The sequence below is a fragment of the Natrix helvetica genome (assembly GCF_964273705.1).
Source record: "Natrix helvetica genome assembly, chromosome: 4".
NCBI lineage: Eukaryota > Metazoa > Chordata > Lepidosauria > Squamata > Natricidae > Natrix > Natrix helvetica.
This window is the reverse complement of record NC_138550.1, coordinates 168,675,654-168,690,175: the sequence shown is the minus strand read 5'-3', so window position 1 is coordinate 168,690,175 and position 14,522 is coordinate 168,675,654. Positions and strand designations below refer to the sequence as shown.

The 14,522-nt window shown below is 44.5% G+C and overlaps 1 protein-coding gene across 1 annotated transcript in view; it reads right to left on the bottom strand.

Moving 5' to 3' along the window:
• Positions 1–1,049: 1,049 nt before the first annotated feature.
• Positions 1,050–14,522, bottom strand: part of LOC309391677 (adhesion G protein-coupled receptor B1-like) — a gene marked incomplete at both ends in the record, with an annotated part of 29,524 nt that continues 16,051 nt past the window's right edge. The window contains 5 exons of the mRNA XM_081952342.1: positions 1,050–1,202; positions 3,723–3,791; positions 8,503–8,697; positions 12,890–12,996; positions 14,030–14,131. Of these exons, the coding sequence (XP_081808468.1) occupies positions 1,050–1,202; positions 3,723–3,791; positions 8,503–8,697; positions 12,890–12,996; positions 14,030–14,131 (626 nt within the window). The remainder of the gene's footprint in view (positions 1,203–3,722; positions 3,792–8,502; positions 8,698–12,889; positions 12,997–14,029; positions 14,132–14,522) is intronic.

The following is a 14,522-nucleotide window of genomic DNA, read 5'->3' as shown; positions in this document are numbered from 1 at the left end:
TGCTTTCATAACCACTTCCCCTCTCTCCATTTTTGTATGGCCTCCGATACGACTTCATTCACCTCTACCAGGGAGAATCGCACATCGGTGCAGGCTGCAGTGCATCCCTTCTAAGCCATTCTTATATTAGAAGGTGGGCTTTAAAATTGTGTTTTGCCTGCCCATCAGCATATATTTTATTAGGTTTATTTTGCTTTTATTTTTATTGTGTAAACTGCCAGGAGAGGCATAAATCAAACCTGCTGGGCATCTCTTTTTCCCATAAACATAAAATGGGTCAAAACTCTCATTGTGGTTTGACCTCAACTTGCCCTCTTTCAGAGAAGCTGAGCAATCTTCATCGGAAAGCTATATCTGGATAAAGGGAATGGATCCATTGTCCCAGTATTTGCATCCTGCTGTTGTGGCCCACCAGTGGCCAGCAGATCTGGGAACAGAGTCGGACAGTGAGGAGGTTGGGGAGGAGCATGGGCCAGTCCTGGAGTCTGGGGAAGGCTCTGATGAGGGCTCTGCATCAGAGGCAGAGACGGGGCTGAGACCGTTTGGCAGTGATCAGGTGCCTAGGGAGCTAAATAGAAGTGAGGCAGAGGAACAGCTGGAGCCTGTTCCCAGTGTGCGCATGCGCAGAGCTGCCAGAAGAAAAGAACAGCTCAGAAATCAGGGTAGACTTGGGAGTAAAGTCACAGGTGGAAGGTGAATGGCCCCTCCCATAGGAAATAAAAGAGGAGCGAAAGGGGAGTGGAGTTTGCAGGAAACAATTTGTTCGTTCATTCATTTTAGGAGTGTGAAGATCTGTCCGTGAATCTCAGAGACTCTGTGCCCAGTCTTTCCTTGCACAACACCTCATTTGGGAAATGTTTACATGGCAGCTTTCCAAGCTAGATAAGGTCTGTAGACATAAATACTCCTTTGAAAGACTATTTGCCAGGCCTTGGCTGAATGTGAATGAGAGGAATTCACATTTGTTTAATAAAAGGGGTTTTGTCCGGACCAGGACTCTGCCTCATGATTTTTGAGGAAGCCTAGGTCAGAACGCTACCACTTAGAAATCAATGCGGGGAGGGGGGAGCTTGGATCGGTCCAATGTACTCACCCAAGTTGTCGGTCACTTGATAAGAATCCTGAAAATCTTTCATGCGAAAGCCGACGACGTCAATGAAGTCCTCCAGAAGTCGGAAAAGTTCTTTGATGTTGGACCCCATCTGCAACATGGGAGCAGGACCTCAGTGAAACAGGACAGGTGGGACCCAAGGACATACAGGTAGCCCTTGCCTTGCAACCGTTCATTTAGTGACCGATCAAAAGCACACGGGCACTGCAAAAAAGTGACTTAGTAGGGTTTTTACACACTTAGTGACCGTTATAGTATCCCTGTGGTTCATGTGATTAAAATTCAGAGGTTTGGCAACTAGTATGCACATACATACGAAACCGTTAAGCAGTAAATCACATGGTGACAGTACTCTTTGTTTGCTCTATGGCGATATATATACAAACAGAATTTCTAACAAGGTCAAAGTGGATATCCACATACAGACTGGGAAAATGCAAGGAAACAAATGCATTTGTACAATTTCCACTGTTACCACGCATGGCAAAATGGGAAGATGGATTTTCTGTGCCTTTACATTGGCTGAAAAGGCTAAGATTGCAGCATTGGAAAGACACATGTCTTTCACTCAATGGGTTGAAGATCTGACTACTGCACAGGTAATCCTCAACCTATGACCATTTGCTTCGCAGTCATAATGGACCTCCCCAGAGGTGCTTACAATCCAGTTCCAAAGTTTTGATGGCTGCCCTGCCCTCTTAACCTTCCTAAAGGTGTCTAGGACAACACAGCCAATTTGTCAATGCCAAATCGCGGCAAGACAACTCACTGGAGGATAAGAGTTACTGTTCTGTCTGCAACACTTATTCATCTCCTTTTATCCCCCAGAGCTAGAGTGGGGCTTAGCTAGCCGCGGTGGCGCTTCCATCCCAAGGACCAGCCCATAGATTTCCACTGCTCTCCTCTTCTATACTTTTTGTGCAACTGCATGTCAAGCACTGGACCCAGCTGTTCCTGCTCTTCCTCATCAGCCTCCTCCAGAACTCCTCCAATATCTGCAAAACTTGGCAAGGAGCCTCGGAGAGTCACGAACCAATGAAGCGAACTAATTGTCTCCTGCAAACTCCACTCCCCTTTCGCTCCTCTTTTATTCCTTATGGGAGGGGCCCTTCATTGTCCACCTGTGGCCTTACTCCCAAGTCGACCCCTGTTCTTTAGCTGTTCCCTTCGTCTGGCAACTCTGTGTACACTGGGAACAGGCTCCAGCTGTTCGTCCGCCTCACTGATGTCTGACTCCAAAGGCAGCTGAGAACTGGCATACGGCCCTGGCCCCCTCTCTGCCTCCGACACAGAGTCCTCGTCAGAGTCTTCCCCAGACTCCAAGACTGGCCCAGATTCCTCCCCAACCTCCTCACTGTCCGAATCTGCTGCCAGCTCCACTGGCGGGCCAGAACAGCTAATAGATTATAAGATCTCACCTCCAGCCTGTTTACGCCTTGGTTCTTTTTTTTAATCCCCTTTGTTAATTACAGATACGGAATTAACCCGTTTTCTGTTCTGCTCCACCACACCGAACTGTTGGCTCCGGGGAGCTTCCGATAACCTGATTAAACATGTTGTGTTAATAACTTAGTTGAAGATTTTATCTTGGCTGATTCCCACGTCTTTGGCCTAGGGCACCCCCGGGAGGATACGCAGAGAAAAAATGCCACCGTGGCTAAGACAGAGACGTTTCTTTGTAAAAAAAGAAAAAATGGGATTAGACAGCGTAGCTCCTAGGTTCCCGCGTTTCAGCATTGCAGAGTTTTGTTTGAAAATCTGCTGAAAGAGTTTTGTCTCTGTGCCATCAAGGTACCTTTGATAATGTTGAACTAAGCTTCCAAGTGTCACTTTGTCTTCTTGTCTACATGCTTGGCTTTTTCAAAAGGGGGCACTGTTATTATTTTTTTATATTTTTTATTTTGTGGCTGTCGCTTTTTCTTTTCTCCTCTTACACCGGAAAGGAAGCGTTCTCGCAAACATTTTTGTACAAAAGCTTAGCTTTTATTTCTTTTCTTTTTTTCTCAGCATCCCCTGCCTCTTTGCAGCCCAAAGCCGGTTTGATGTAGCGAGGAAGGTGCTGGCATAGAAACCAGGTGGTGAGTTCAAGTCCCACCTTAGACATGAAAGGCAACTGAGGGATTTTGAGCCAATCACCAGGAGAATGGGTGAGTTCTAGTGTCCTGATGTAGACATGAAAACTGGCTGGGTGACTTTGGGCCAATCACCAGGTGACGGTGAGTTCTAGTTCCACCTTAGACATGAAAGGCAGCAATGTGAGTTTGGGTTAATCACCAGGAGACTGAGTTCTGGTCCCGTCTTAGTCATGAAAGCCAACTGAGGGATTTTGAGCCAATCACCAGGAGACTGTGAGTTCTAGTCATGATTTAGACATGAAAACTGGCTGGGTGACTTTGGACCCATTGCCAGTTGACTGCGGGTTCTAGTTCCTTCCAACTGTCACTAAGCAAATGTTACTATATAGTTTACACAGATAGTTCTTGACTTACGAACACCAAGCAACTGGTCATAAATTGAGGGCCACCTGTATTATAAACTCTGAGATAATTGCCATTCTCCCTCCAAGCAATTTCCAGAGGACGTTATATCAGGAATCTGAAGATTCACGTACCAGCTGAGCTTCTTCCCATTTGTCTCGGTTGTCTTCGGTCAAGACGTTGCTAATTACCTGGACGAAGTTCTGAGAAGACAGAAAACAGAGAGCCAGGGGATTCATCCCTGAAATTGACACACCCTCGGTAGAATGATAGAATAACAAAGTTGGAGAGAAGCAGCTTAGAACTAAGCAGAAATTTCCTGGCAGTTAGAACAATTAATCAGTGGAACAACTTGCCTCCAGAAGTTTTTCAGAAGATGCTGGATATCCCTTTGTCTGAAGTGGGTTACAGTTTCCTGCCTAGGCAGGGGGTTGGAGTAGAAGACCTCCAAGGTCCCTTCCAAATCTGTTCTATTCTATTCTATTCCATTCCATTCTATTCCATTCTATTCTATTCTATTCTAGAATGGATTTTGAGAAGTACCATAGTAGTGTATCTCCATCTTGGCAGCTTGAAAATGGGCAAAATTCAACTCCCAGAATTCCCCAGCCGGCCAAGGTGGAGAAACATTGCACTACAGTGCTTAAATAGCAAAGCAGCATTTGAGTTTTGGAATTCACCTCCCATCGATGGATGGAAGATCCTTCTGAATGCTCAAGTCTGAGATTACTTCACAACCAGAGCACCAGCGATTTCAGCATCTCAGGCATTAAAGTTGAGCTGAAACCTCATGAGGAGTCATCTCCAGATGTTCTTCACCACCATCACCTCCTGTCCATCAACCCAACAGGACAGGTCCAGACTCCAACAGATAGCCAAGACTGCAGAAAGGACAATGAGAAGCAACCGTGCCTTTCCTAGAAGACTTGTCTATTGCACAGGTCAGAATGAGGGCTGAGAAGATATCTGTAGACCTCTCACATCTTGGACATAGACTGTTTCAACTTGTCCCCTCAAGATGGCGCTGTAGGGTGTTGAATGCCCAAACAACTAGACACAGGGACAATTTCCCCCCCCCTCTTGCCCTCACTCTGCTAGTGTAGGAAGTTAAAACCCATCCCTCTTCTAAGAAGAATGAAATAGCCTAGGAAATATTGAAAAGGCAGAATATGATATTTCCCCAGATGTGAAAAGGGAGAAACATGTTTTAAAGACAAAGTAGCTCCCTACAGCTCCCTGCCCATCCCTCTTTGTCAATGGGCCATTAAGATGCCCAAGCCAGTCTATTCTACATAATAACGAGTTCTCCCCTTCAGCTCCAGGGTGATGGGATTAAGACATGATAGTATTCGCCCTTTACCCAACTCACCACAGGGTGTCTGAGAACTCAACCAAACTTGAGACTCAAAACACAACCTAGAGAGTTGTGTTTTGACTCCTATGGGGGAGTCTGATAACCAATCAGAATACATTTTGTTACACAGGAACAGGAAACAGAGAGGTGGGGCCGAACAGAGAGTATAAAACCAGGGACTTTCAGCATCTCGTCCTCTCTCTTCTTCTTCACCCAACATTGAAGCATGCGATCCCCCTTTTCTGTTCAGGACCTCAAACCATGTGATCCTGTCCATCATTACACCATCTTTCCAAGCAGCCTCCATGTTTCCAGTGTCTTTTTCCCAGAAGGACATTTCTCCAAACACTAGTTCTCTCTGTCCTGTCTAAAGCAAAGGTCACCAACGTTTTGGACCTCAGAGACCATAAATTCATAATTTAAATCCTGTGGACCACTAATATGAATTAGTGACCGGATGGAGTCCTTCAAGCACTTAGCTAGGCTGCCTGTTAGCGGAGAGAAGCACCCGGGGTCAACCCTAGGTTTGCTGTCCATTGCAGTGAGGTATCTCAAATATGGCCAAGAATGAATGTCTGTCTTGCAGCCAGCCAGGGCTCTAGATTGGCCTCCTGCAAACTCTGTCTTTTGAGGAGCCCGACTGAAGTGTCGCGCACTGAAGCGCCTGGATTCCCAGGGAGGGATGGGCTGGAGCTACTAAACAGGCAGCCAAGCTAAGTGCCCCAAGGAGCCCATCCCATCAGCGAGCAGGAGTAATTGCTTTGGCGGGCCGTACCCGGCCCAGGGGACGTAGGCTGAGGATCCCTGATTTAGTGCAATATAAAAAAATGCAAACATGCAAAGATTTTTCTGCAGACCACCAAAATTTTCTCGCAGACCACTGGTGGTCCATGGGTCACCAGTTGATGACCGCTGGTCTAAAGACTGTGCATTTTCACCTAAGTAGTGTGGCTGAAATATTAGTATTTATCCTTCTTATCATCTTCTTTTTTTCCTCCCTTTTCTTGGGACTATGATAAGGATGCTGTTTTGCATATGCACTTCTGTACCTGAGACAAATTCCTTTGGTGTCTAACCATGATTGACCAAATAAAACATTCAATTCAATTTAATTTTTTTGGGAGGAAGGAAAAAAATGGCAATGGAGCGACCTGCTAAGAATGGAGGGGAAAATTCCCTCCATTCTTGTGATGAAATTATTATTCATTTATTGATTGATAATTAATAATGATATAATAACTTTGCATGCCAAAATAAGTAGACATGGAGGCACTTTTTCCCCCTCATGCCAACACTTGACTGAACATCTAATTCTCACAACACTGTGTTATGTCTATTTATTAACTATGTGTTATTATTATCCTCCTCATCTTTCCTATTGCATTCTATTATTGGTATCTTATGGTTACATTTCTTCGTTGTTTGTATGCACACTGAGAGCTTCTGCGCTGGAGACAAATTCCTTGTGTGTTCAATTACATTTGGCCAATAAAGAATTCTACTCTACTCTACTCTACTCTACTCTACTCTACTCTACTCGACCCGACCCGACCCGACCCGACCCGACTCCACTCCACTCCACTCCACTCCACTCTACTCCTATTCCTATTCCTATTCCATTCCTGTCCTGTCCAGTCCTGTCCCATTCCCTGTCCTGCCCTGCCCTGCCCTGCCCTACCCTATTCTATTCTATTCTATTCTTCCATTCCATGCTACTCTTCTTCTTCTTCTTCTTCTTCTTCTTCTTCTTCTTCTTCTTCTTCTTCTTCTTCTAATTCTAATTCTAATTCTAATTCTAATTCTAATTCTAATTCTTCTTCTTCTTCTTCTTCTTCTTCTTCTTCTTCTTCTTCTTCTTCTTCTTCTTCTTCTTCTTCTAATTCTTCTTCTAATTCTTCTTCTAATTCTAATTCTAATTCTATTCATCAATCTGTCCTATCTTATCCTGTCCGGTCCTATCCTATGCCATCACACCCCACCCCACCCCACTCCACTCCACTCTTCACTCCACTCCACTCCACACTACACCACACCATGCCACTCCACTCCACTCCATTCAATCCCATTCTGCATTCCCCCCCAAAAAAGATTATTGTTTCCGCTTATTTTTTAAGACTGCAAGAAGTCTTCAGCTCATCTAAATTCTGTCCCTACCATGCCTGTCAATTTGTCCCCATCAGGGGTTTATGTCCTGGCAAAGCAGGTACTGATCAAGGCATTAACGGGAATCGACTGCCTGGGTGAACACATCCCCTAATCAATACCCCTCTTTGTTACTTGTTTACTGATTATCTAATCTCCCATTATCCATCCCAGTCAGGCCTGGGACTGATTGCTGATGTTTCAGGGATGATCAGCTGGGATCTCATCAAGTGTTGCCAACTGTTCCTTACACATTTTGGCTTTCAGAGGGAATCGAAAGCTTTCATCAAAATGATGAATGAATTATGCTGTCACGCCATCTTTACCCACATCTATAGTACGAGCAACTTCACAGCACATGAGAAACTATGAAAGAGCTCTGTTGGAATCGCTCTGGATCAAGGTTTCTCAACCGTGGCAATTTTAAAATACATGGACTTCAATTCCCAGAATTCCCCAGCCAGCTAGGCTTGAAGTCCATGCATTTTCAAGTTGGCAAGATTGATGGACGCTGCTCTGGAATCAAGACGGAACAAGACAAACGGATAATTAGAACTGCAGAAAAAACAATGGCTACCAACCTGCCTTCCCTTGAGGACCTGTACACTGCACGAGTCAAAAAGAGGGCCGTGAAAATATCTACAGACCGCTCCACATCCTGGACATAAATTGTTTCAACTTCTATCCTCAAAATGACGCTATAGGGCACTGCAAACCCTAACAACTAAACAGTTTTTTTTCCCCGAATGCCATCACTCTCCCCACAACACTGTCAATAATGTACTAAGACTGTATTACTATTCTTCTTGTTGTCCTTCCTAGTATCTATCTCTCCCCACTATATATAACCATGTTGCTTGCATCTTTCAATTTATAGTGTTTTTATTTGTTTCCTAGTACGGTTTGATAACTTGATAACTTATTGGTAACCTTGACTATCACTAAGCATTGTATCTTTTTATTCTTGATAAATGTATTTTATTCTCCTTATGTACACTGAGAGCATAAGCACCAAAGAGAAATTCCTTGTGTGCCCAATCACACTTGGCCAATGAAGAATTCTATTCCATTCCATTCCATTCATTATTCTATTCTATTCTATTCTATTCTGTTCTGTTCTGTTCTGTTCTGTTCCGTTCCCTTCCCTTCCCTTCTTCTATTCTATTCTCTCTTCTTTCTTCTTTCCTCCATTCCATTCCATTCCTTTCATTCATTATTCTATTCTGTTCTGTTCCCTTCCCTTCTTCTATTCTATTCTCTCTTATTCTTTCTGCGTTCTTCTTTCTTCTATTCTATTCTATTCTATATTGAGCATGCTCAGTTTTCTTTTTAAAAAAATGGAAGCATTTTTAATTTAAATATCGACCTTCATGCCCATGCTAACTCACTCCTGTGTGGATTCCTGCATATAAGCTCACCTGTACGTCGTTCGTAGTCGGATTGTAATACGCTCTGCGGAAAATCTCAGTCATGTTCCTGAGTACGTCAAAAGTCGACAACAGATCCCCACTGTAGCTGGTTCCATCCTGAGAGATCTCCACCAGGTTCTGCAAGACTTCCGAGACCCCTTCACCAACTAGACCCCTCTGAGCTTTTGAGAGATGCTCCCTGGTCTGGCAAGTCAAAAAGAAGAACAAATGTTATTTCATAATATTTCCTTTCTTGTTAGTTGCGAAGTCATGTCTGGCCCATAGCAACCCCATGGACCATGTTCTGCCAGGCCTTCGTGTCCTCTCCCATCCTCTGGAGTCCATTTAAGCTCATGCCTGCTGCTTCGGTGACTCCATCCAGCCACCTCCTTCTCTGCCGTCCCTTTCTTCTTCTTTTGTCCTCCATCGTTCCCAGCATGAGGCTCTTCTCCAGGGAGTCCTTCCTTCTCATTAGGTGGTCAAAGTATTTGAGTTTCCTCTTCAGGATCTGGCCTTCTAAAGAGCAGTCAGGGTGAGTCTCCTCTAAGACTGACCGGTTGGATGGCCTTGCAGACCAAGGGACTCGCAGGAGTCTTCTCCAGCACCATTTCCTTTGCTATGTTTTTTAGCACAACCAAACAAACAGGACTAGTGGCTGGAAAAGGGTATGACTAGTCTAATGAAAAGAAGGACTAGGGGTGACATGATACCACTCTTCTAATATTTAAGATGCTGTCACAAAGATGAGGAGGTCAACCTATTCTCCAAAGCACCAAAGAAGCAATGGATGGAAACTGATCAAGGGGAGAATTAACCTAGAACTAAGGAGAAATTTCCTGACAGAACGATGAATCAGTGGAACAACTTGCCTCCAGAAGTTGTGAATGCTCTAACACTGGAAGTTTTAAAGAAGAGATTGGATAACTATTTGTCTGAAATGGGATAGGGTTTACTGCTGGACCAGGGAGTTGGAATAGACGATCTCCAAGGTCCCTTTTAACACTGTCATTACTTTGTTAGTGTTATTCTGCTACACCAGGGGTCCCAAACTTGGCAACTTTAAGACTTGTGGACTTCAACTCCCAGAATTCTCCAGCCAGCATAGGACCTCTCTGATACACAGGTATATTAAAGTGGCATCTAATCCACCAATCAAAATACAGTACTTGTGTACAATTGATTCAAAGACCTGCATACTTAAGAGCATTAAAAGCTTCTCTTAAGGAAGATAAAATCCACAGCTCACACTTGGACTACAGTTTCTGCAATTCTTCCAGAGAAGAAATGAGGAAAATTCACTGGTGCTACAAGCCCAGATTGCTAGCTATTTTAAAACCAAGATTTCTGGACCGCTTCAGGTGGCCAGTAAGGTCATCCGAAATGGAACCAATAAGATTGAGGTCTTGAGTGAGCTACTCTGATGATTTCGTGATGAGGAAAAAGATGTTGAGACTCTGAAAAGAGTGCAGAGCAGAGCAACAAAGAGGATTAAGGGTCTTGGGGTTAAAACATATGAAGAACAATTGCAGGATTCCAAATAGCATCTGAAAGTAAATCAGAGTCCGAGGCAAAGGATTCCTCAAAGTTCCAATTGATGAAGAGACCCATGTTGGCATATCTGGGAAAACCGGAATCTGAAAGCTTCCCAGTTTTCCCCACCTAGTTGAAAGTTCAAGATCTTGCCCCCACACCCACAAGTCCATCACTTGGTCCAATCTCCCACTGCCATGTTGGAGCTTCCACTCATCCAGTTCCGGTCAGGTGCAGAGGTGCAGAGACAAAGGATGACCTTGGCTTTCCAGAAAGAATGTTGTTATGGCTACCTATCATCTAACTCCATACATCCCCCCCTCCCATTTTCCCACAATAGAAAATGCTTAGTAGAATAATAGAAAGTGTGGCAGGCCAAAGACCCCAAAGAAAAGATGGCTGTAGGCATGACATTGGCTATGTCTAGTCCAAGGGAACAAATGGACTGGAAATGAAAAACATGGGAGAATCAGAATAGAGCTGGAAGGGACTTTGGAGGTCTTCTAGTCCAACCCCCTGCTCAATCAGGTCACCCTATGCCATATCAGACAAGGGGCTGTCCCATTCTTTTCTTTAAAACATCCAGTGATGCAGCACCCACAACTTCTGGTGGCAAGCTGTTCCAATGGCTAATTGTCCTCACTGTTAGGAAGTTTCTCCTTAGTTCCAGGTTGCTTCTCCATCCATTATTTCTTGCCTTGCCTTGTGATGCTTCAGAAAATAAGTTGACACCCCCCCCTCTTCTTGGTGGCAGCCCCTCAAATACTGGAATACTACTCTCCTGTCTCCCCTACTCCTTCTTTTCTCTAGACTGGCCAAACCCAAATCCTGCAACCGTTCTTCACATGTTTTAATCTCCAGGCCTTTAATCATCTTAGTTGCTCTTTTCTGCCCTTTTTCCAAAGCCTCAACATTTTTCTTTTTAATATTGTGGCAACCAAAACTGGATGCAGCATTCCAGGACGTGGCCTTACTAAGGCCTTGTAAAGCGGTACTAATACTTCACATGACTTTGATTCTATGTCTCTGTTTATACAACCCAGGATTGTATGAGGTCCCTGGGCTGCTGCCACACACAGCTGGATTGTGTTGAAGTGATCAGCTGATTCGTTTGCACCATGTGCATTTGTTTTCCATTTGACATTTCTTACAGGAAGCTTGAAAAAGGCATGAGTGAGATGAGCTGCCATTGACCAAGATCAGAACTGCTGTAACCATTAACTAAAAATGATAGAAGAGAATATTTGTAGCTCAGAGATCAACTGTGGGGTCTTTGGCAGTCTCTGATCTTGGTTCCTTGCTGGCAGATGTTTCATTACGAAACTAGGTAACATCCTCAGTGATAGAAGGGAGTGTGGCTTGCAGAGAGGAGGAGGAAGAGGAGAAGGAGAAGGAACAGGAGGAGGAGGAGAAGGACTGTGAGGTTCTTGGTGCTCTCTGAGCTTGGTTGTTTTCTTGTAGATGTTTCATGACCCAACTAGATAACACCTTCAGTGCTAGAAGGGAGGGGGTTTTTCCCAGAGGAAGAGGAGGAATAGAAAGAGGAGGAGGAGGAAGATGGGAAGAAGGAAGAAGAGAAGGAAGTGAAGAAGGAGAAAAAGAAGGAAGTGGAGAAAGGGAATGAGAATGAAAAGAGAAAGAGAAGGAAGGAAGAAGAGAAGAAGGAAAAGAAGGAGGAGAAGTGAAATGAATATCCTCAATCAGATCCTAAAATATCTGAATGGGGCTGAGTGGGCTAAACCTCCAGGTGGCCTCAACGCCTCTTAGAAAGAGTGCAAATGACCAGATGACTGCATGGAATACAAATCTTTTCATTCTCTCCACCATTCAGTCAGAACTGAAGGAGCTTTTTGGATGAGGAGCAAAACCTCTTCAAGGAAAAGCAGGAACATCCAGCTGCCTCTTAAAAAAAACACCTTTGGGGCTCAAATCAACGTCTGACCCTTGGGCCTGGATCCATTGCTTTTCCCACTATTTAGATGCTTCTCCTGCAAACGCAATTGTCCACACATTTTGTTCTTTCCTCAGAGAAGTTGCCTCGATGTGGAAATGAAGGATGATCTTCTTCATTCAGTGCACTGATGATGTTACCTAGTTTGGTCAAGAAATATTTCCAAAGAATAGAATTGTCAGGCCTGCAGATCCTCTTGGATCTTTCGCCTGCCCACACTTTCTATTATTCTACTATGCCTTATCTATTGTGGGGAAATGGGAGGGGGGATTGTATGGAGTTCGATGATATGTAGCCATAACAAAATTCTTTCCAGAAACCCAAGGTCATCCTTTGTCTCTGCACCTCTGCAGCTGACTGGAACTGGATGGGTGGAAGCTGCCAGCATGGCAGTGGGAGATGGGACCATGGGATGGACTTGTGGGTGTGGGGGCAAGATCTCGAACTTTCAACTAGTTGGGGAAAACCGGGAAGCTTTCAGATTCATGTTTTCCCAGGTGTGCTAATATGGCTCTCTTAATCAATTGGAACTTTGAGCAATGCTTTGCATGGACTCTGATTTACTTTTGGATGCCATTTGGAACCCTGACACAAGAATTGAGTCAACTAAATGTCTATGGAGGTTCTCAGTCATTCAGGTCATGGCTCTCCCAGAGGTGCTTTCTTAAGAAACAACTGGACTTTCTTTGTTTTTCCTTGTAGGCGTTTCGCTTCTCAAGCAAGAAGCTTCTTCAGTTCTGAACGGAAGAGCTGAAGAAGCTCGGATGAGAAGTGAAGCGTTTTCAAGGAAAAACGAAGAAAGTCCTGTTGCCTCTTGGAAAAGCAGCTTTGGGATGTTCTCGAGATGCCACTTTCAGAGGTTCAAATCGGAAAGCCCCTATTTCCCATCTCATTCTGAGGGTCAATCTCACTCACCATCATCTGGATATTCCTGTAGTCTATGGAGACACACTTGACATAGGTTGGAAGCGTCCAATAGGCGATCCCATCTTCATCCAGGAGACACCGCCGTAGGATCAACCCTGATGAGGGAAGAAAACCACAACATGAAAAGAAGAGCTTCTCTTCCTCCCTCCTCCCTCCCTAAACCCCACTCTCATCTACCACTGATGATGTTACCTAATTGGGCATGAAACGTCTGCAAGAAAACAACCAAGTTTAGAGAGCACCAAAGACACCCCAGTTCTCTTCCTTCTCTTTCTCCTCCTCCTCCTCCTCCTCCTCCTCCTCCTCCTCCTCCTCCTCCTCCTCCTCCTCCTCCTCCTCCTCCTCCTCTTCCTCCTCCTCCTCCTCCTCTTCCTCCTCCCCATAAACCCCACTCTCATCTATCACTGATGCTATTACCTAGCTGGGCATGAAACGTCTGCAAGAAAACAACCAAGCTCACAGAGCACCCAGGATACCCCAGTTCTCCTCCTCCTCCTCCTCCTCCTCCTCCTCCTCCTCCTCCTCCTCCTCCTCCTCCTCCTCCTCCTCCTCCTCCTCCTCCTCCTCCTCCTGCTCCTCCTTTTCCTCCTCCACTTCCTCCTCCAGCATCAAGGACCCCAACAAGCAATTGCCAATAACTCCATTACTCCCTGGCTATGCCTAAATTAACCTCTTGTGAGTAATCACTCCCCAGTTTAAAAACACCGATGGAGACTGTAGTATCAGTACCTTGAAAAATCAGACCGTATTTTCCCTTTCTCTTGTAACCAAGAGAGTTCTCCATTTAGGTTTCTTTCTAAAGTTTTCTTTCTTTCCAGGGTTTAATGTATTTTGCTAACTGCCTCCTTCTTTCACCAAGGTTATCTTGATGGAGATTATTATGAGCCCCTAGTTTAAAAATTAAATATTGAATATACTACTGATCTCAAAATGTCCTACCTGTTTTCTTTTCAGAATCGGAGACAGATAACGCAAGGTGATTCTTGTTCATGTGTAACCACAATTTCTCTATTCTTTTTTATCGATATACCCTTATCATATTTCAGAAACAAAGATTAAAATGCCAACTAACAGAAGGAGGGGAAGAAAAGGGGGAAGGGAATAATCTGATGGTTTCCCACATCTCACCTGTGGCATTACGGGGACATCGGACAGCTGCTGCGTCTCCAGCTGGAGTCTCTTTCCAAACTACGGAGGCCAAATTGTCTTCATCGCAGATTTCTTGAGGTTCTATCGAGAAAGAACGTGAGAACTTGGAGAACTTGTTTGAAAGAACTTTGGCTAACATTTCATTTATAGATTACAGATTAACAGAGTTGGAAGGGACCTTGTAGGTCATCATGTCGAACCCCACGCCCAAGCAGGAGACCCTACACCATTTCTGACAGATGGCAATCCAGTCTCTTCTTGAAAGCCTCCAGGGATGAAGCTCCTGCAACTTCCGAAGGCAACTTCTGTTCCACTGCTCTCACTGTCACAAAAATTCTCCTTGTTTCTAGCTCGAATCTCACCTTGATCAGTTTCCATACATTATTCCTTGTCTTTCAGGTCCTTTGGAGAATAGGTGGACCCCCTCTTCTTCATGTTAAATATCAAATATTGGAAGACTGCTATCATAAGA